This window comes from Aotus nancymaae, unplaced genomic scaffold (assembly GCF_030222135.1).
Source record: "Aotus nancymaae isolate 86718 unplaced genomic scaffold, 86718_ANA_hifiasm-v0.15.2.pri h1tg000020l, whole genome shotgun sequence".
In the NCBI taxonomy this organism is placed as follows: Eukaryota; Metazoa; Chordata; class Mammalia; order Primates; family Aotidae; genus Aotus; species Aotus nancymaae.
Window position 1 is genome coordinate 58,865,131 of NW_026988432.1, and position 22,851 is coordinate 58,887,981.

Consider the following 22,851-nt stretch of genomic DNA (forward strand, 5'->3'; position numbering starts at 1 on the left):
GAATCATGTTGGTGAGCTTGGAGTTGGGGTCAGATTTTTGGCATAACAGCTTGAGGCAGTGGGTGTTGTCCTCTCTTCTACCTACGGAGTCTCCTCTGTTCACCTCTCTTCAAGCCTCACTTTTTATCTGTGTCATTTTCATCTTCAGGGCTTAGCCGATGGCAGACAGGATGCTGTCACGTTTGTTTCCAGACACAGACGGAACCGTGGATGAGAGCAGTGTAGGGGCAGAAGCTGTCTAAAGCCCCGTGGTCCCTGGGTTCAGGAAGCTCAGCAGTAGAGCTGAGAGCAGTGCCGGCTGCACCTTAGGCACTCAGCAAATGTTTGTTGAATGAATGAGTAATATATGCAATAAGATTAATTTTTTTGTTACTTGAGGGGTTAAATGCAGGATCCTCAAAGGACAGAGCTTCTCTTGTGCCTGGGTTTGTACTCTGAGCCAGGCTCAGTCATGAGCCAGCCCTCTTTAGTCGGAGTCCGGGCGTGAAAGGAAGGAAGGGGGAGCCAGTGGTTTTGAGCACTTTATGTAGAACCCCAGCTTGGTCCCTTCGGAGGGACTGAATCCCATCACAGCCTCACAGGGAAGGCACACTGTTTTCCAGCAGGGAAAATGTGTCCAAAGTCACATGGCTGTTCAGTGGGGGAGCCGGGGTGGGAACCAGGCCAGGCTGCATCCAAGAATTGTTTTCTTCCAGTCCGGCCACGAGGACCGTGTGTCTCCCAGAGCTGAGTGCAGACTTGTCTGGTTCATAGGGACTTGTTGAGAGGCCTGCTTTGTGCTAGAAGGAGCCTATTTCCTGACCTCCCCCTCCCTGTTTTCTCCTGTGCTTGCCTTTGGGACTTTTACCTCCCCGACCTGGTTCAGCTCTGGGTGACACAGGCCCTTGCACAAGGAACTGAGATTTCATAGCCTCTGTGAGCCTTGGGATTTTATGATCAAGCCACAGATGAGACATAAAACCCGAGGTGGGGAAAGCTAAAACATGGGAAGCAGGCAAGCTCTGGCTTGGCCAGGGAGAGCCAGGGCCAGGTCCCGGCAGCTCAGGAGGGTGGAGAGGGTCCAAGGTAGGTGGGAAAATGCCCTGGACGTCCCCAGAGAACTGTGCTTATCTTGCAGATGAGGAGTCACCTAGACTCAGGAGGACCAGGAATCTGTCCCCCACCCCAGTTTCCGGCCCACTGTACCTCACTGTTTAGAACCCAGCCCTCCCCTGTCCAGGGCCACTCAGCTCCTCTATCTCTGGAATGTTGAGTAGAGGTCACAAGACCATGTATGTGTTCATAGAATGATTGTCCCTTGTGGTGACAATGCTGTCTGGTCTGTGCTTTATGATAACAGATTGAACCAGATATTTCCAGTTGATTTGGAACTCCCTGGCAGCGTGGGAAGCTATGTTAACATTTTCACATTTGTCTGTTGCAGTAGGAGTTGGGGGTGGATCCCTTTAAAGAATGTGGCTTACAAAACATTATCCCTTTGGATTGAACTCATCGTGGTAAGTGTAGACTGCATGGAGTTTTGAGAATTTCTTTGATTGGAAAAGAGCCAGAAATAAACAAGCTGCCCTTGTCTAGCATCCAGCTCTAGGAGACTTGGAACCTGAGTACCGTACGTGGGAGAATCTGGAGCTAAGGTCACAATGAAAGTGACAAATCAATCAGTTAAAAGTCAACAGAACATTTGTTGAGTGCCTACGATGTGCAAGGCTCTTGGGGGACCTGGGTAGAAGTAGGCATAATCCTTACTCTAAAGCACTTTCAGTCACAGGGGGAAAGAGACTCACAGGTCTGCAGAGAGAGTGAATGAGATTGTTTGCGGCATAGGAGTTTATCCCGTTAGTGCATAAGATCTTATTGAGCCCGTATGATGTGGTAGGTAATGGCTGTGTGGGGGAGTATGTGGATAAAAGACAGTCTGATGGGGAAACAAGCAGATAGTCAGTGAGGGATTCTCAGGAGAGAGCCCTGAGCTGAGCCCTCAGTGTAGGTATTTACCGAGCAGAGTACAGAGGCGGATGGGGTGAGGAAGGAGGTGAGATGAGAGAAGCTTCCGGGAGGAGGTGTTACTGGATCTGATTGAGGGATGGGTGGGATTCAGAAAGCAGGAGGGGAGGACATTGTAGATTCGCTATTTATTGCTTTGTAACCATTCACTCCAAGTCTTGCTGGCTTAAAACAACAAAGATGTATTCATTTCCATTATACTGTGGGTCAGGAACCCGGGCAGGGCTTGGCTCAGCGGTTCTTCTGCTCTATGTGGCATCAGCTTCAGTTGCCCACTCAGCTGCATTCAGCTTGTGATTGACTGGAAGGTCTGTGAAGAGCTGGTCATATGTCTGGTGCCTCAGTGCTCCTCCACCTGGCCCCTCTCTCCATGTGGCCAATCTGGGCTTCCTCACAGCATGGCGGTCTCAAGTGGTCAGACCATGGCAACTGGCTCATCAAGGGAAGGTGGAAGCTGCTGGGCCTCCCACAGGCTAGCCCAGAGCTGGAGTGGCATCACGGCTGCCACGTTCTATTGTCAATGCAGGTCTGCTCTTTTGAAGGGTGATGTGGCCACTATGTTTGGGGAGGGAAGGGGGCTTAATGGTGGTCATGATATCTACCATAGCGAGCACAGGTTTAGAGGTGAAGATGTGTGAAAGTTTTGGACCAGTAACCAGATCACTGGACCAGGAGCAACATACACTGTGGTGTTTCTACTCAGCCTGTTGCCCTCTTCACAGATCCGGTTTTCTTTGGAAGCATCACTGAGGTAGGGCTGAATTATCCAAGAAGCAGCCAATAGGGGAGAAGAGGGTGCATCAGCTGATGCCGAAATAGATCCAAGTCTCTTTTGTATCTTTCTGTTAAGTGTAGGTGTTCTTCCCTGGGGTGTAAAAGGGATTCCTGAAATTATGTGCATACATATAATAAATACATATATATATATATATATGTGTGTGTATATATATATGTGTGTATATATATATATGTGTGTGTATATATATGTGTGTGTATATATATGTGTGTGTGTGTGTGTATATATATATATGTATGTATATATATATATTTTTTTTTTGAGATGAAGTCTCCCTCTTTCACCAGGGCTGGAGTGCAGTGGCATGATCTCAGCTCACTGCAACCTCTTTCTCCTGTGTTCAAGTGATTCTCCTCCCTCAGCCTCCCAAGTAGCTGGGATTACAGGTGCCTGCCACCATGCCCAGCTAATTTTTGTATTTTTAGTAGAGATGAGGTTTCACCATGTTGGTCAGGCTGGTCTCGAACTCCTGACCTCAGGTAATCCACCCGCCTTGGCTTCCCAAAGTGCAGGGATTACAGGCGCAAGCCACCACACCCGGCCGGATATATAGAGATTTAAGACAGGATCTTGCTCTGTCACCTAGGCTAGAGTACAGTGGTGCAATCACAGCTCACTGTAGCCTCAGTCTTTGTAGGCTCAGGTGATCCTCCCACCTCAGCCACCCAGGTAGCTAGTGCTACTGGCATGTACCACCATGCCCAGCTAATTTTTTGTTGGTTTTTTTTTTTTTTTTTTTGTAAAGAAAGGTGGGTTTCACCATATTTCTCAGGCTGGTCTCAAACTCTTGGGCTCAAGAGATTCGCCTGCCTCAGCCTCGCAAAGTGCGGGCATGAGCCAGTGAGCCTAGACAGTTTTTTGGGGGTAGAGACAAAAGGTCCGCAAGTCCTGGTGCAGTGGCTCACGCCTATAATCCTAGCACTTTGGGAGGCCCAGACGGGTGGATCGCTTGAGCCCAAGAGTTCCAAACCAGCCTGGGCAACACAGGGAGTCCCTGTCCCTACAAAAATTACAAAACATTGTACTTTTGAGAAAATGGTCCAGGCAGAGGGAACAGCATTTTCAAAGGCTATGAGGCAGGAATGACTGCTCTTTTGAAAAACCCAGAATACCAGTATGACCAAGTATATGAGCAAGGCAGAAGGTCATCAGCAATGAGGTCAAAGCGAGGGTAGGAATGAGGTCAGGCAGGCTTTTTAGGCTGTGATAAAGGAGCAGGATTTTAAGTACTATGAGAAACTATTGCAGGATTTTCAGCTGGGGAGTGATTACTTCCCAGGTTTGAAATCTCAGCTCGTCCATGCTTGTAAACAGTGGAGGATTAGCTAGTGTCTGGACTTGGTAATCACTCAGGAAATATTACCTATTACATTTAAATCCTCCGTCCCCTAGAATGGATGTTTAATCTATTCATGACTGAACTTTTCTCCCTATCTCTACCTATAAACCCCCAGGCCTCCAGTCTTGGAAGAGTGAGAGAGGGCCTGTAAGCACAGCAGACACAGGGTGAGGGGCCCCAGTGCCTCCGGGGATGCTGTAGATGGCCACGGGTTATTTTTCTGTTCTCACTTTCCCTTTCATTTTCTTCTTTTTATAATCAGGGTTCACATAGGCAGTATAAAAAGCTTTCGAAATGGCAAGAAGCTGTGCCTCATGCCTGTAATCCCAGGACTTTGGGAGGCCAAGGTGGGAGGATCACTTGAGCACAGGAGTTCAAGACCAGCATGGGCAACACAGATCCTGTCTGTACAAATTAAAAATTAGCTGAGTGTGGTGATGTGCACCTGTGGTTCCACCTACTTGAGAGGCTGAGGCAGGAGGCTCCCTTGAGCCCAGGAGTTTGAGGCTGCAGTGAGCTATGATCGCACTACTACACACTAGCCTGAGCAATACAGCATGATTCTGTCTCTTAAAAAAAAAAAAAAAACCCTAGCGATCTCCCTTTTCAGCATTCACAGCTTCATGTATCTCATGTATCAATAGTTTTGTTGACCAGAATCTCATCACTTAAGAACAAATTAGGTTCTAAATGGAAAGGAGGCTGGAGGCCCTTTGTTCTCTCTGCAGCATGGCCACAGAGTGGAGCCCTCCTTCCCAGATGGGCGCACTCCCATTTTCACAAGTGTGGAGAGCATCGGGCCTGCACACTTTCTCAGCAGGCACCCTCTTTTGTTCCTTTCCCCAAGTTGTCCAGCCTTACCCACACCCGAGTCTGTGGCCACAGGGAATCACTCATGGGTATCCCCACAAGCAGGGGTGGTGTCCTGGATGCAGGGTCTTCCTCCCAGGCATTGGGTGCCCAGCAGAGGCTGTCTCCTTGCCTGGGGCCCAGGACTGCCCTGGCTTGCAGCCCAGTGGCAGCAGCACGTGGAGAATGGGGCAGCCCACCCTCCCCAGCTGGCTTTAGTGTCCCGTGGCCCCATGCAGAGGCTGAGCCTCAGCTGGACCCCACATTCCCACTGTTCCTCTCCCAGTACGGGAAGAAGGGGTGCTGGTGGTGAGCAGGAAGCGTAGGCAGAATGATGTAGCTGTGTGCAGGGGACTTCTCTTTCCAGATGTCACGCTTCCAAGAAGAGGCAGCCTGCTTAGATGTCAGCACGCTAGAGATAAGGGCATCACTTCCGTTTTCTGCCCTCCCACCCCTTACTGCTCATGTCTCTGAGTAATTTTCATCATAGCATTTCTTTTAGGAGTACTGTAGGGTTAAGCATGCTCTTTCTTATTGAGTTGTTTAAGTTAAGCTGTAAGAATGAAAAAGCACAGCCTATTCAAATGACTATTTAACCAGAAAGCCTGGCCAGGGCACCGCGGACGCCAACATTTGACTGCTTTGGCCTCGACTCGAAATCAGCTGAGTTTGTAGTGAGTTTAGGCCCAAGGTAGCATGATGGACTTAGAGTTTTATAAGCATATAAAGGCTCAATAAATTGCATACATTCAGGCCACAGGGAACTCCTGACAACTCGCGCCCTTTATCCTGTGGGCACCAGGTGTCCGCAATGCTCTTTGGTCTGTGTAATCCGCAGCTGCTTTTCTGCATCTTAGCCTTGAACTTAGAGCTACAGTATTCTGAGAACGGAGCTTTCCCAGAGCTGTGTGCTTAAAATCCTGTGGGAGCTTTTAAAAAAAAAAAGTGGGCTCACTCGGGAGATCCCTGCTCAGCAGGGATGAGGTGAGGCCCAGGAATTTGTAATTAAATTTGTAACTAAAACAAAAAACCACTGGCTCTAGTTCTGGAAATTGAAGGAAGGTTACCCCAGAGGCAGCAGGATCTACCCACCCCAGGCAAACTGTACCCAAAAAGAAAGAGGATGTGGGCGGGAGGGAGGACACAGAATAAGCCACTGACTTTGACACTGCGCCCCTAACAGAAGTCAGCTGTGTGTGTGAGCCCTCTTATGGACTCTTCTGTTCCGGCTTTTGAGGTCTCCCCTTACAGCTTATTCATGTAGCTTTATAGTGAGCCTTCAAATCAAGCAGTATAGATCCTCCTATGCATTCCCATATAAATTTTAGAATCAGCTTGCAAATTTCTCTCTCTTGTTTTTTTTGTTTTTTTTGAGATGGAGTCTTGCTCTGTCGCCCAGGCTGGAGTGCAGTGGCATGATCTCAGCTCACTGCAACCTCCACCTCCTGGGTTAAAGCAATTCTCCTGCCTCAGCCTCCCGAGTAGCTAGAATTACAGGCACCTGCCACCACACCTCGTTAATTTTGTATTTTTAGTAGAGACAGGGTTTCGCCATGTTGGCCAGGCTGGTTTCAAACTCCTGACCTCAGGTGATCTGCCCACCTTGGCCTCCCAAAGTGCTGGGATTATAGGTGTCAGCCACTGTGCCCAGCCCAGCTTGTGAATTTCTAAAAAAAAAGAAAAAAAATCCCAAGTGCTGCTGATGCTCAGCTGAGTGAGTGCCTTCTCTGTCGGGGTTCCATGATAGCAAATTACTTTCCAGCTCAAATGTATTGCCACAGATTTTAGCATACATGACTAAAGCTGTATTTATATTTCAACATTTTCTAGTTTGTACTTGCAGAAAATTAAGCCCATTTTCTCTAGCCCGATTCCATGGGTTTCACTATTGTTATGTCTGGATTCTTATGATTTTGGTGTCAATATGGTCCCTTCTGCAGTGCAAGCAACACAGTGTTCCCTCTTACAAGCTTCAGGGCTTTTCTTCATTCAAACCAAATTCAAAAACAGCATTCATTCATTCATTCATTTACTTACTTATTTTTGAGACAAGATCTTGCTCTGTTGCCCAGGCTGGAGTGCAGTGGTGTGACTATAGCTCCCTTTTCTGGGCTTATGTGATCCTCCTGCCTTAGTCTCCTGAATAGCCGAAACTACAGGCACACATTACCATCCCCAGCTAATTTTTTAAATTTTGTGTTGAGACAGAGTCTGGCTATGTTGAAAGGTTGGTCTTGAACTCCTGGCCTCAAGCGATCCTCCCACTGCAGCCTCCTAAAGTACAGGGATTGCAGGCGTGAGCCACGGTGCCCAACTCAAAAGCAGTGTTGAGATGGCCATTGACTTGGAGTAGAACTATTCCAGGGAATGCATGTTTGCTTCTCAGCCCCAGGGATCCTTTTGCATACCTACTCGTCAGCCCCTTGGTGTCCTGCCTTCCTGTCCTGCAGGGAAGACCAACAACAGTTTGCTCGAAAAAGCCCCTTTGTGTAAGTGCACTCTGGTTCCATTCAGCACCATGAGCCACAGTTTCTCTGAATTTTCTGATGAGTCCAGCATTTCTCATGCTTCAGTCATTGATGGTATGGGGCTATTTCCCAGGAACTAGAGCTTTGCCACTCCGCGGAGCAGTCAACTGTGAAAGCATCTTCCGTCCATCAGCTTAGCATTCTGTATGTCAGCACTTTGATGCATCTTTTTTTTTTTTTTTAAAGCCTGAAGTCTTGATCAGCATCTTTAAAATACTTCTCCAGTTTCAGCGTTTGGTCAACAGGTAAACCCTTTGGATGGCAGGGAGATCAGATTTCACCTTCAATGGACTTCTGATGAATTACGCTTAACATTTGCATAGTGTTTTTTTTTGTTTTTTTTTTTTTGAGACAGAGTTTCGCTCTTGTTACCCAGGCTGGAGTGCAATGGCGCGATCTTGGCTCACCGCAACCTCCGCCTCCTGAGTTCAGGCAATTCTCCTGCCTCAGCCTCCTGAGTAGCTGGGATTACAGGCACGCGCCACCATTCCCAGCTAATTTTTTGTATTTTTAGTAGAGACGGGGTTTCACCATGTTGACCAGGATGGTCTCAATCTCTTGACCTCGTGATCCACCCGCCTCGGCCTCCCAAAGTGCTGGGATTACAGGCGTGAACCACCGCGCCCGGCCCCTGCATAGTGTTTTACAATTAGTGGGGCATTAGCAGGGCACACCTTTTCCCCAGGTCTCCTCCTGCAGCCCAGCCGCTTAGGGCTCTTGCAGAAAGCAGTCGGCTGCTGGAGAGGTCTCTTACCAGAATGAGCAGAGTGCTATCCAGCCTTCATTAGGACTTGGTCATAAACCTGTGTGTTTGGCACCCCATGTGATGCTATGGACTGAGCCAGAGCTGGGAGAGGCCAGGGCTGGGGGCACCCATCCGAATGAGATGTCGCTTTTTCATGACTCTCTGCTGTGATGTGGCAGGCTGCTTTGGAGCCTCCAGCTGTCTACGGCACTCATGCACGGACTCCCCAAGGAGATCCACTGAGGATATTTGGCTCAAGCAATATCTTAGTTCATTGCTGCTTCTGATTGGCATCGATTTCAGCCTGGATGACAGGAGGGTACTGCAGGTTGAGCCTGTTGCATGAACACGGTTTCAGTGGCTTTCCCACAGTCAGGCCTCAACCATATGCCCTAATAGCTAAGGCCAGGCTTTCTCCAACAGCCTCTGCTCATTGAAAAGACACCTCTTAGTTGCCAAGTACAGGGCCAACCCTTTCCCCAGGTCTCCTGCAGCCCAGCTGCTCAGGGCCCTTGCAGAAAGCAGGGCTTCCTGGAGACAGGAGGCAACCCCCAACTCCTGTAATGAGCGAGGGTGTTAATTCAGGAGGAAGACACTCAGTTTTAGCACATCAGCCTCATGAATTATTGGGGATTTTCTTAGGAAAGTCTTTGTTTTAGTAAAAGTTGAAATTGACATTTGGTTTTGAAATTGACTTTTAATAGGAGCTTTCGAGGACAAGGAGTGGCCTTTAACCCCTGCATGTCAGGTTCACCCATGGTGAGGCTGTGACCCCACCCGGCCCCTGCAGGGTATCAGGCAGGCCTGGTGCAGTGTGGCTGGTCTGTCCTATCATTCCTCAGGAGTTAAAACACAGGAGGAGCAACCTTGGCTCTCATGAAGAATTCATTTCAAATGGTCGTTCTTGAATTAGAAACACATGTTCAGTTCAGAAAGCAGTCGGCTGCTGGAGAGGTCTCTTTCCAGAATGAGCAGAGTGCTATCCAGCCTTCATTAGGACTTGGTCATAAATCTGTGTGTTTGACACCCCACATGATGCTATGGACTGAGCCAGAGCTCGGAGAGGCCAGGGCTGGGGGCACCCATCCGAATGAGATGTCGCTTTTTCATGACTGTCTCTGCTGTGATGTGGCAGGCTGCTTTGGAGCCTTCAGCTGTCTACGGCACTCATGCACGGACTCCCCAAGGAGATCCACTGAGGATATTTGGCTCAAGCAATATCTTAGTTCATCCTTTTTCCTCCGCCCTCCACTTAGTGCAACAAGTCTGGGTGTTGAGGGAGTAATGGGTATATTTAAATGGATTATAGTGAAAGAACTATCGCCGTCCTGTATGTACCAGAACTGCCTTGTTAGGACCCCAGAATGGCAATTATTTTGGCAAAATTGGGGTTCCCAGTTTAATGGCTGGCAGGAATTAGGGTGCATGGCCCACTGTACCTGTCAGGTAGGTTCAGCCTTCTTTTATTCATTCAATACTTAAATTGTTCAATGTCAGTTACCAGGTCTTGTGCTAGGCCCTGGAAATGGCAGAGAATTAAGATGCTCCAGTACTCATCAGTCAGACAGAGAGGAAAGGTCTGAACCACAGAAAGAGCCCCCAGGGGTCCATGTTGCTTCCTGATGCAGAGGCAGGACTGCTCAAGCCCGCTAGGCCAATCCAAGAAGGCTTCATGGAAGTGGTGGTATTGAACTGGGACTTCAGGAATGGGTGCCATTTCTCTCAATGAGGGTGCTGGAAGAGGCTGTTTTAGGGGTGCACATGGCAAAGGCACGAAGCCAGGAAAATCATGAGAGCTGGGTACCAGTGAGGACACTGTTGGCAGCCAAAGGAGGTGGGGTACTTGGAATGTCAGGCCGAGGAGAGTCAGTTTGATTTTTATGAGAAGTACAGAACAATGGAAGATTTTTGAACAGAAAATAATATGCTTAGAATACTTTCTAAAGAGCATTCTTGAAAAGGTGTGAATGAAGGATCCAAGTGCTATTTCAAAATTAGAATCAGCTGGGCTTAGCAACAAATTTATGAAAGATGGGGGTGGGGGAGAAGGGAGACAAAGGAGAAAGAGTAAAATAGGACTCCAGGTGCCTGGATGAGGGAGAACAAGGGTGGATTTCAGAGGAAGACGGTGATGTGAAGGGTTTGGTGGGGACGGGAAAAAATAAGGGCCAGTTTGGGGGTGGGCCTTTGCTTTGCCATTTTAAGATACTTTGCTGACTATAACTTATTGAGGGTTGAAGGACTGAGGAAAATTCTGTTTTTCCCTGAGTTTTAGATGGAGAGACATACATTTGGGTTAAAAGGAAGGAACTAGTGGGGAGGAAGGAAAGAGAGATTGAGAAGAGAGAGGCATGATGTCAGATGGAGCCATTCCAAGGAGAGCAGGGAGGGTGGGGCTGGGGCTCAGGCAGAGGCGTGTGCCCTGGGAGGCAGGCCAGCTTCTGAGCCAGGGAGATGGTGTCCAGAGAGGAGGAGGAAAGAAAAGGAAGAAGACGCGTAGACTCAAGCGTGCTTGTATTAGAGGGGAAAGGGGAGAAACAGGCCCTCAGTGTCTTCTACAATTACATTGTATAAAAATAAGTAAAATAACACTGAGAAGCTCATAATGAAAACCAGCTTCCCTGCCGCCTTCCTCATCCTTCTTCCCACGCCCCAGAGGTAGCCACATGCAACTCTTCCAGCTGTTTCTTTTCTTTAGTACTTACCTCCGTACTTCTAAATAGATTTATCAGCTTTTAACATTGTATATTGACTCCCCTTCCTCCCAATTTCCAACAGAGTTATCCCACAGTCACCAAGCAACATTTATGCTATGCTGAGCTCAATAGCTTTCTAAGGTTGTGTTGCTTTCCTTTTCACTTTTCTCTTAATTGGTAGTAGTGTTGCTTATACGCTATGTATCTATTTTGGAGTCTTCCTACCCTTCAACAGCCTCTTAATACAATTTTCTACATCATAAAAAGTATCAGATCATTTGTCAGTTCAACTTTAAAAAAAAATTGACCCCCTTCCAGGAATTCTTGCTCTACCTGATCTAGCCTGGACTGGTTATTCTCTAGACTTGCAATAAGGCTTTAGGTCTGAGCCTGCCTTCACTACTATCCTAGGAATGGCTTTAACCTCTTTCCCCTTTCTTTACTCTCTGGTGCTTTTTCATGTTTACTCCCTTGTTTCAGTAGCACACATTTTCCAATAGCTTTTTAAGAAAGGGTGCTTGAGAGATAGCATTTTTAAATTTTTTAAATATTGCTGTCTAAAAATATCTTTATTCTACTCTTGTAATTGATGGGTATTTTGGCTGGGTATAGAATTCAAGGTTGACAATTATATTCTATCACTATTGACATTGTTCCCTTCTCTTCTAGTTTCCAATACTGTTGAGAAGCTTGGTGATGCCTTCCTGATTTGCAGTCACTTTTTAAATTTTTCCCCTTGAAAGTTTGTAATATCTTCCTTTTATCTTCAGTGTTCTGAATATGGCTTGGTTTATTCCTTTTATTCAATAATTGTGCTGGGATCTTTCATTTTCTTCTGTTCTGGGAAGTTGTGTATTTATTTGATAATCTTCTCCTTATCACCTCATCACTCCTACAAACCAGTTCAGATCTCTTTTTTTCTGGAAGGACTTCTTAGGTTGACCCTTTAATTTTTTTTATGATTTACTTCCTATTGTCAATCATTTTGTCATCTTCTATCTTTTGAAAGATTTCCTTGATTTTTGTCTACCAACCCTTTTATTGAAATCTCTGATTTTGGCCAGCACCTTTTTAATCAGCAGAGGCTCACCCTTATTCTGACTGTCCCTTTTGTACAGCAATCAATTCTTGCATCTTAGATGCAGTGTCGTTGTCTTCTCTGAGGACAATGTGTGTTTATTTTCTTGTACCGTGTCTGGCTCTTTAGAGTTCCTTTTCATTAGTTGGTGTGGCTTGCTTTGGTCTCTGTTGTTCACATTGGCAGCTTTCCTCGTATGTCAGGTGATTTTGACTTTCGTTCACATTTAACAGGGAGACACTAAATAGAGTTTTATGGCTGTGGCCATCATTATAGGTCAATTTGAAGAATCCTCCTATTTCCAGCTAGAGGTATAAGCAAGTGGCTGGGAGCTGAGCAGAGAATGGGGGCTGTGAGCCTCATTATTTAGGGAGCAGACTTTCACTTAGTGTTTTTATTTATTTTTTATTATTTATTTATTTTGAGACAGAGTCTTACTCTGTCACCTGGGCTGGAGTGCACTGGCATGATCTTGGCTCACTGCAACCTCCACCTCACGAGTTCAAGCGATTCTCCTGCCTCAGCCTCTCGAGTATCTGGGATTACAGGCGCCCACCACCACACCCGGCTAATTTTTTTTTAAATTTTTAGTAGAGACTGGGTTTCACTATGGTGGCCAGGCTGGTTTCAAGCTCCTGACCTCGTAATCCGCCTGCCGTGGGCTCCCAAAGTGCTGGGATCACACCCGGCCTTACTTAGGGTTTTTAGACTGGTGTCTTACTCCTGTCTTCCACTGTAGCTGGGATCTCCATGTTTTTCAATCCCTCTGCCTCTTTCTCTGTCTAACCCAGCCTTTCTCAACCGGTATTCTAAAGAGATGTAAATCCTGATGTCATTCTATTGTATGGAATGAACTAACTTCTCTGTACCTAGAATGGAATTAGCTCTGTACCATCCTGGGGGAAAACTGAGAAAGTAATCATTCAGATTGTTTTCTGTTGGGCTTCTCTCATGGAATATTGGTTAGGAAAGGCCGTTGGAGAAACTGCCTCTCGGTGCCATCAGGTTCCTTTGTCATTTGCGACGCTCCCATGGTGTCCACGTGCCGTGAAATCGGAAATTGTTGGGCTCCAGAGCCAAGGATGAGGCCGTTTGCAGAGCGCAGCCGTCAACGCAGCAGAGGCAGGCTGGAATCCCCAGCCCTGGGGAGCCCTGGGCAGGGGTCCCCGGCGGCTCCCGGGTGGTCACGTGTCCTCGGAAGACACAGGTGGACGCCCGTGTGTCCTGCTAGCCCCACGCGGTGGGGGCGGCCGCATAGTCCCGCGGGGACCCCACTCGCCAGGGCTCACGGAGGGGTCTGACGGGGCAGTCAGGGCTGAGGATCCTAATCCTGTGTGTTTCTTTCTTTTCCCCCCAATGCCCAGCGGAGCAGCCCTCGGAACCGTCCTTGCCCCCGCTGCTCGCAGAGGCCCCCACGGAGCCACCACAGCCCGGACCCGCCCCACCGAGGCCCAGCAGCCACGCAACCCCCGAGGACCCTGCGCGCCGCCCGCCCACGTTCCATAAGCCTGTCTTGCCCCAGCGGCCCCTGGAGCCGCGGCCCCCAGAGGAGAGGCCACCCCCTCCCGCCCGGCCTGGCCAGACCGTGCGGCCCCGGCTGCCGGGCTCCACCGGGGTCTTCATGGAGACGGGCCAGGCCGGGCCCCCAGCAGGTTCGGGCGTCTCGGGTCGGGGCCTGCTAAGGGGCGTGGACGGCCAGACTGGGCGCGGGTCCGTCCCCAGCGCAGAAGGCTTTGCGGGCGCACCAGGTGAGGTCCGGGGCTGCGCGGGGAGGAGCGTGGGGGGTGGGAGGAGCGTGGGGAGGAGCGCGGGGCTCACCCAGACCTTCCGCCTGAGCCTCGGGGTCTGCCGACGGGCTTGGCATTCCGGGGTCCAGCCTTCAGGGAGACAAGTTCAGAAAGGCAGCTTTGCAAGGATGCCGAGGCCTGAGGGGCCATTCATGCGAATCCAACACGCGGAGGCTGGGGCACCCTAGGGACTGTGCAATCGTTGATGCTTAGAAATAGAATGGTCCCGCGGGTTGGAGTACCTGTGCCACGTGGGCAGCTCATTGTCTTCCCAGCAGGAAGGACTTGGAAGCCATGGGGTATTAGGCGCTTGGGTAGTAGCAAAGCAGGTGGCACAGCTGCGTGGCTGGGCAGGAGGGCTGTCAACCACAGGCTTTGGGACCTGGGGCAGCTTCCTGAGCTGAGCTGCAGTTCCTTTAACCACAAAGTGAGGAGAGTGCCGGACCTCAGAGGGTTACTGTGAGGAAGGAGAAAAGCCCTGTGGAGCGCTTCGTTGGAAAGTGCTCCGCGTGAGTTGTGAATGTCTGCACCATTACTGTCAGTGACAGTGGGGGTAGCGTCAGCAGAGGCAGGAGGAGAAGGCAGTGAGCATTTGCGGGATCCCGACCATGTACCAGGGACTGAACTGCATCTGGATCTTCTGCAGCCCTCCCAACGGCACTGTGAAGCAGTGTTGTTTTACAGATGAGGAAACTGAGATTGGGGCTGTAACAGGTAAACAGATGACCCTGAATGGGGCAGGTCATGTCATCTGCCGTAGAACAATGCAAACCAGTCCCCGCTGAATCAGACCAGGCTGACCATCAGGGACATGCAGACACTGGCGGGGCTGGGGTTGGTTCCCATCAGTGATAGCCTTGTGCACCCATGGCCCCTGATGCCCATGGCTGTCCGGAAGGCTGGGTCACTGCTGAGAAGACAAGGAGACGTTTTCTCTCACCAGCTCTTTTTTTCTATTCCTTCTCAGCCACCTGAGCTGCGGTGATCACAGCTCTCTTAGGCAGATGTCCTGCGTTTTCTTCTGTTAGTTCCATGTATCATGGATGCTTAGGTTCTCTTGGGCTATTTGTTCCCTCGTTCGTCTATCCACGTACCCTTCCAAGGATGCATCCACCCACCCACACATCTATCCGTGTATCCACCCATCGGCACATCCATCCAGCAGCCTGTGCATCTATCCATCCACCCATATATGCATCCTCATATGTAGAGGCCAGGGCACCCAGGGACTCCCCACCCACCCGTGTATCCCTGACGCATCCATTCACCCAGCATGTGCACATCCATCTACGCATCAGTGTGTGCACTCTTCCCTGCATGCATCCACTCATCCATCTGTTTGTGCCTCCATTTATGCACCCACCTATCCATGCCTCTAAGAAGTACTGCATTCAGTCTAGTTGAAGGCGAAGCTCTTGAACAGATACTTGCTAGAGGGCAAATGTTAGTTGGCTCGTGTTAAGTCTCAGTCGCAGAGAAGTCTCCAAGGCTCCAGCACCCATCTCTTTCTTTCCAGCAGCCAGCTTGCCCTCAGTGCCCTCTTCCCTGCCAGAGATAAATGGGCCAGTGAGGAAGCAGGGACAGGCTGGTACCCATGTGCCTCTGCTTCAAGGAGGGCAGTGACAGTGGGTGGCCTTGTTCTATGTCTGTTTCTTTAGTGGTGAAGACTCGATTTGAATTTGTGAGGAGCAAAGAGAAAAAAGGGGGCTCAGAACAAGGAGTTGGTGCGTAGGACCTTGTTTGACAGGCCATTTCCTTTTTGTTTTTCAGGATACCCGAAGTCACCTCCTGTAGCTTCCCCAGGTATGTCTGCTGGGAGACCAGGGAGCAGGAAGAGTTCTCCTTAGTGGGCTCTGCCCCTCCCCGGATTTCCTGCCTCCTCCCTCCAGGCTATTAATACAGATCAAGCCTGGACCCAGCACTTCCCCACCCAGCAGCACTGGGACAGCCCTCTGCTGACTACAGTGGACTAAACTCCCCAAGTTTTGCTCACCAGAGAGGGTTAGAGGCAGGCCTGAGACAAGGAATCTTCCCTCCTACATCATCCCAGCTCACTTGAGTTTCCCAAGGGGATCACTGGGTGGGCCTCTGCCCTTGTGTGGTCCTGACGAGCTTCCTGGGGCTCCAGTTTTATTGGTTTATTAGTAAGTAAACAGCTCCCTAGATGATGATGCACCCACTACCTGGCCTGGCCTCCTAACACGTGTGCTTATGAGTGTGCATTCACACACGTGTACACACATACACACACTCTCACATGCTTACATGCCCAGCCTCTCACACACCCTCCTAACAAGAGCTTGTCCGGTTTCCTCAGATTCTTCAGCTGTCCTGACTACTGATCTCAGACAGGGAACCCCCTGGTCCGTGGGTGGGAGGAGTCTGATTCACCACTTTGGGTGAAATTAAAATGGGCCTGGAACGTAGGCCTGTTTTCCATGCCTTTCCCCCAGAGGTTAGAAGCACCTGGGCCAACCCATTCCATCCTTCTCTGTTCCAGGAGCTCCGGTGCCTTCTCTGGTGTCTTTTTCTGCGGGGCTCACCCAGAAGCCTTTCCCCAGCAGTGGGGGCGTTGTCCTCTTTAACAAAGTGCTGGTGAACGACGGGGATGTTTACAACCCCAGCACGGGTAAGTGTCTGAAGGGAACTGGTGCTGTGTCCCCCTCCTACCCTAGTGCAGGTGGGACCCTTCCCACCATGGCTGTCTGGTTTCCTGGGTCCCGTGGGGACAGGGAGGATGCACCCCGGAGCAGGTGCTGAGTGGGCCTTCACATAGAATGTTTCCTGGCTCGAGGGCTGCAGGCAGCATGGGTGTGTAACATTTTCTAGTTGTGAGGTCAACACGCTAGTCCTCAGCATTCACCACTGGGGTCGCTGTTCATTTTTTATGGCGGTTATGAAGGCTCTGCCAGCACAGCCCACCACACCCTGGCTGCCTCTGATAGCCACTGCCTCGCCCCACTCTGCCGGACTCCAACACTCATCCTGACACCCTGGGTCACAACAAGCAGGAGGCTCCCTCAGGGGCTCCTAGTTGATGATGAGCAGAGATAGAAGACAGACTGCTCTCTCCAGAGGCCTTGTGCTCCGTAACAATCCCTTCAGCTGGGAGCTTGAGTCTGTCTGCAGCGCCTGGCGTGTCCCCTGCCCCAGGTTCTTTCTGGGGGGTCCCAAGGATCATGGGCGTGCAGTTTACCTCTGTCCCCTGTGTCCCATCAATGTCCACCTGGGCTGGGCAGTTCTGAGGAAAGCAGGGGCCAGGGGTGCCTGGGCCCATCAGGGCAGAGCCCCCAGGCAGGTGTGGGGAGGTCCCCGAGGCCCGGGGTCTTTCCTGACCTCTTTCTATGCCCTCGGCAGTCACTGTTCTGCTCATCCATTGTGAACAGGGCCTCCTGGAGGGGCCAGCGGATTTCAGGGAGACCTTGCCATCCATAAGCCACTGGGAGGGAGGGGGACTTGGTTTCCTTCTCGGTCGTTTTTAGCCACCCCCGGCCTCACATTTGCCCTGTCTGGTTACTGTCCTTAGGGCAGTGGCTCTTAAGTGTCATGTTAGCAAGCATAAGTCACCTGCAGAACTCAGAGAAATGAATTCTCAGTGCCGCAGGCTGATCAAGGCGGAGCTTGGCATCTAAAGCAGGTCTGGGCCAGGGGAAAGTTAATTTCCACCACTCTGTGGCTTCCTCCTGGGTCCCACAGACCCCTAGGCCTCCGCTCAATGGCTGTGGCCTGTGGAGTCAGTACGTTAGTGGCGGGGAATCCATATGGGTCTCTCAGTGCTCACCTACTCAGAAGAAAGAATTTGACCAAGGGGCATGAGGCTGAGTGAGAAACTGAGGCAAGTTTTAGAGCAGGAAGGAAAGTATACTTGGAAGACAGCCAGGTGGGTGACCTGAGAGCTTCAAGTGAGGTCTGACCAGTGACTTGGGGTCTTATACGCTGGCACGCTTCCGGGGGGTGGGTTGCATCCCTTTCCTGATTCTTCCCTTTGGGGGGCTGTCTGCATGCACAGTGGCCTGCCAGCACCTCAGAGGGGAGTGTGCGGTGTTTATCAGAGTTGTGCGCATGCTCACGCGAGGTCCTGCCCTTACCAGTCGAGTGTTCCCAGGTCAAACACCAGTTAAAGGCCATTGTAAATGTCATTTTGCCTCTTAATGTGCATGCGTGAGCTTAATCGCCCAACTCATGAGATCTTATCAGGAAGCGGCTGATCACAACCTTCAGATTTTGTCTATTGGGCAACTGCCTTTCTGTGGTCCTGGCAGTGACCAATCATTATTTTAGAGAGACAGTTAACAATTGCAGGACCATCACCCGATGGGCACCTGACGTTCCTAGTTGGGGTAGGGGCTCTCCTGCCCTGCTCCCATCTGCCTGACTGTAACAAGGCAACCTTTCCCGGGCAATTCTGCACTGCCTTGACCATGGGGATGGCTCATCCTCTTGGATAGTTCAGGTAGCGCTTGCCAGCAGAGATGGTGACCTACAGTATCGCATTCCCAGAGCTACCTCTAGTCTTGCATGGAGCAGGTGCAGAAAGGTAATTCTGGGTGAACTGAGCGAGGCTCCATCACAGGTGACTCTGAACAAAGGTGAAGACCACACCCAGAACACTGGGGCTGGTGCTGGCCTCGGGGCCAGGTGCCTCAGGAAGACTCTGGAAAGCCTTCAGTTACTTGCTGTTCAAAGTTGGGAAGGGGGCTGGGTGGCTGGGCCTCTTCTCTTTCCCAGAGCAGACTGAAGGCCTGGGCCCCTGAGAACCATTTTTTTTTTTTTTTTGAGATGGGAGTCTTGCTCTGTTGTCCAGGCTGGAGTGTAGTAGTGCCATCTCAGCTCACTGCAACCTCTGCCACCCAGGTTCAAGGGATTCTTGTGTCTCAGCCTCCCACGTAGTTGGGACTCCAGATGCATGCCACCACGCCCGGCTAAGTTTTTTGTATTTTTAGTAGAGACAGAGTTTTGCTGTGTTGGCCAGGCTAGTCTCGAACTCCTGACCTCAGGTGATCTGCCCACCTTGGCCTCCCAAAGTGCTGGGATTCCAGGTGTGAGCCACTGAGCATGGCCCAGATCACTCTTTATAGCTCCTGGGCCCTCCGTTTTATGTCAGCTCTTAGCTTGTGGTCACTGGCAAGGTCTGGTGTCCACTGTGGAGCCTGTGAATAACAGCCATCTCTGCCAGCATTTGGTGTGGGGCCGATTCTCCTAGCTGTGGGGACACCTATAGCTGCTTCTGAAGAGCAAATAGTGACACATACACATCTTTCCACCTTCCTCACCTCTGGCCACCACGTCCCTTCCCACCCCAGGCCCAAAATGTGTGGGTCATAGGCTGAGTATCAGCACTCATTTCTGGCCACTGCCCAACGTGGGGAGAATGGACCTCCTGCAGGAGGAGCCTGGCGTGGCCCCTGGGGTTACATGGTGCTATGTCTGCCTCTCCCTGGGTTGGTGGCAAATTTCGTTTTTATTGGCCCTGCCTCATGGGTATTCTGCCCAGCAGCCAAGTTTTGAGGCTGATTTTAAGTTAGCCTTTAGGGAAAAATGCCCCAAGAGGCATTCTTAGGTCTATGGCAAAAAGTGGTACGCAGCTAAGACGGCCTCTGCATTACTGGTAGGCTGTAGGGGGTGAGCATAAAAAGCTGAGGCAGGCAACTAGCTGCCATGGGAAGACAGAGATGGCTGGTCTCCCAGGCCCAGGTTAACCACTAGGGGACCACTTACTGCCATGGCAAGGACTGTGACAGCAGCAGATGAGCATAAAGCTTACCTTTCTCCCCGCAGGGGTCTTCACGGCTCCTTATGATGGGCGCTACCTGATCACGGCCACCCTCACCCCTGAGAGAGACGCCTATGTGGAAGCAGTGCTGTCGGTCGCCAACACCAGTGTGGCCCAGCTGCATACTGCTGGGTACAGGAGAGAGTTCCTGGAATACCACCACTCCTCAGGGGCTCTGCGCACCTGCGGGGGTCCGGGGGCATTCCACCTCATCGTGCACTTGAAGGCAGGAGATGCAGTCAATGTCGTGGTGACTGGGGGCAAGCTGGCTCACACAGACTTTGATGAAATGTACTCCACATTTAGTGGGGTTTTCTTATATCCTTTCCTTTCTCACCTCTAGGGTGGCGAGGGAGAGGTCAGGGGAAAGACAGTTGTAAAAACTCCAAAGCTTTAATATATTCGGTTTTATATGTAATAGAAGCACTGGGCTAGAGTTTTCCACATATGTCCTCCCACCTGTCCCCAACATAAAGGCCTTCCCTTGATGTTGAGGCCACCGTGCCTTACTGCGTCCAGCCAGGCCGTCAAGAGTAAGGCACATGGTGAATGTGGCCACTGACTTTTCTGTCATGTTAACTTGATGATAACTGGAAGACTTGGAAAGGCCTCCACCTGTAGCTGCACTCTGAGGGCCCTGGACTGGGCCTGACCTCGCCGCAGAGGCTCCATCCAAATGTATGCTGGGAGGAGGGAGGCAGGGGGGAGCCGGTCACCATGGCTGGTCTTTACTGCAGGGTAGCACTGTGGCCAGCTGTCTTTACACTGCACGCAGAAGTTTAAACACTGAAGTGCCATTGCACAGAGACCCCCAACTTGACTTGGGCTATTCCATGCCTGGTTCACCATTGCCGCCTGGGACTTTTACCCCTACTCACCCAGGCCTTGCCCCAGCTGTAAATGGTGATGATGTGTTAGAGACTGTTCCCAAAGCTTGTTGGGCTCCTTAAATGACATACAATTTCAGTGCAAAGACAGGAAGTGTCAATAAAGATGTAAAGCCACTTCCAGTTACTTTTGTGAAGCATGCCTTACAGATTGGGAGTTGTTGCTAAAAAGCAAACTGTAGAAAGGAAATTATTTCAAAAAGGGCTATAGAAAGTAATCGAGTAAAATTACTCTCAGCTACAAAACTGTTACCCCTCCCCATCCAAGCTATATACTTGGGTTTTGTTTTTGGTTTGTGGAGATGGAGGTCAAGGCCCCACGTGATCTGCAACTGGCGGGGCTCCTCTGGGGATGCTACACTCAAGAGCCCACAGCGGCTGCCCAGGCTAACCGTTCCCTGCTGCTTCACTGCAACACTCCAGCAGACAGCTCGAAGGCTCTCGGGTTCCTAAGCACCAGGAGGCCCAACATAATGCTGGCAGCTGAGCCCATCCGAGAACACGGTATCGTCCCACAGCAAGACGTCTGCTCTGAGGGGAGGCCCCAGAGTATTAACGTCACCAGCTGCCACAGAGACCTCTCAGTACCCTTAGCTCAAGGTGGTCTCTATGGATCAGGTTGGTAAAATCTGGCTAATTAAGTCCCACTGGGGATGAGGAAGGAGACACTTAATCCTCTTAAGCTTTTAAGACCCCTTCCTCCAGACTTTCACATTGCATTTCAATTGGAGAAGAAGTAAAGGCTGGCAGACCGGGCGCCGCCCTTAATCACACGCCTGTAGATCGCAGGCATGGTATGGAGGAATCCTTCCAGAAGGCATTGTTTTTGCTTAAACAAACATGATCAAATCCCCACATAGTCATGTACCCCACGCCTACTTCATGGATCAAGACCCTTTCACATGTAATTTCTAAAATTGTAAGCCTTTAAAAGGGCAAGGATTTTGTCCAGGAGCTCTGTTGTTGAAGTATTTTCACCTGTGGCAGCTCCTGGCTGAATAAATCACCACTTCCTTCCCTGTTTGGTGTTCAAGAGGTTTGTTTGCGGTGGCTCCTGCTTCAGGGAAAGGTTTGCACAGTAGAAACAAGAGCTGTGGTTTCCTTGGCCCGCATCAAGCCACTAGAAGATGTTCTTATGCTGTGAAAATGCTTTAAGGACTGTATACAAATTACTAATTTACAGGGTGGCCACTGGACATTTCAAAGTTCCTACTTATACCTCCCACCCTAGCTAGGAAGACAAGAGCAAGAACTAAAGGTCCACCATTTTACTATTTAAAATTTGGATCTCTTTGTCCAGGAGCAGGAGGGAGAATGGCATCTCACCCCGTTACTACAGCTGGGGAACTGGCTAAGGGAGCTGTCAAGCGTATCCTTGGCTGCCCTAGGAATGACTCATGGAAAAAGCCCCAGTGCAGCAGTGTTTTCAGGAAAACCCAGCTGGCACGCGCCATTGCCCTCTCCCCCACACTCCTCTTGAAAAGACCGCACTCAGTGCCCAAAGCATGTGCTCAAGAGCTGCAGGGGCAGGTTCCAGGCAGAAGGTGGGTGATGACTGCCTGATGCTTTCCCTACTCTGTAGATGGCTCTGGAGCACTGGGTAAAACCCAGTCCTCCTCTCAGAGCATCTCAACTCACCAACAAAGGTGAATCTCAGCTCTGTGTATTCAATCAAGACAGGCAAAACACAATATGCCTCATTATAGCTGGAGCCTGCCTCTACTTTGAGATAAAGCAGGATAACAGCTGGATCCTGGCCCATTTAGGAGACATCTTCTTTAGAAAGGAAAGGGTGTCTTTCTGTACAGCCTTTAGAACAGGGTCAGCTGAGCTTAAGGCTGTGGGGTTCTGAGCAGCCCCTCAAGAAGTCATCAGACCCGAAGTAGCGTGCCCGTGAGTCAGAGGCATACCAAACCCTGAGACACAGGTACAAGGTCACAACTTCTGATACCCCGCTGTTGCTGAGAAAAGGTCAGGACACTTCTTAAGTAGAGAAGGACTGTGACATCCCCTCCCCACCTCCATGTAACACTAGCAAATGGTCTCATTTACATGAATAAAAACAAAATGGTATCATCAATAAATGCACATCTTAAACTGCATTTGAAATTATGTCCTGGTTGGCATGCTAATCCAGATTTCCCAGATGACTAATTGTTTCTCACAATTTATGTATTTGCAGCCTGACAGAGAGTACTTGTGATTGGAATCACTGAAGTTCATGCCTGTAGCTTGGAAACCTGGGTTTGCACATATCCGCCCCATGGCCCCTTTCTAAACATAAATGCGTATTTTCCTTATGCCATCCTATAAACGGGAAGGAAAAAGGAAGGACACATGCCAACTCCAGTGGGTACAGGGCACAACAG

The 22,851-nt window shown here is 50.1% G+C and overlaps 1 protein-coding gene across 2 annotated transcripts in view; it reads left to right on the forward strand.

Moving 5' to 3' along the window:
- Nucleotides 1–21,503, forward strand: part of EMILIN2 (elastin microfibril interfacer 2) — a 63,290-nt gene extending 41,787 nt beyond the window's left edge. For both annotated transcript variants that reach the window (XM_064379367.1, XM_012446849.3), the window contains exons 5-8: nt 13,400–13,783; nt 15,593–15,625; nt 16,323–16,451; nt 19,601–21,503. In XM_064379367.1, coding sequence (XP_064235437.1) covers nt 13,400–13,783; nt 15,593–15,625; nt 16,323–16,451; nt 19,601–19,938 — 884 coding nt within the window. In that variant the 3' untranslated portion in view covers nt 19,939–21,503. The remainder of the gene's footprint in view (nt 1–13,399; nt 13,784–15,592; nt 15,626–16,322; nt 16,452–19,600) is intronic.
- Nucleotides 21,504–22,851: the final 1,348 nt, after the last annotated feature.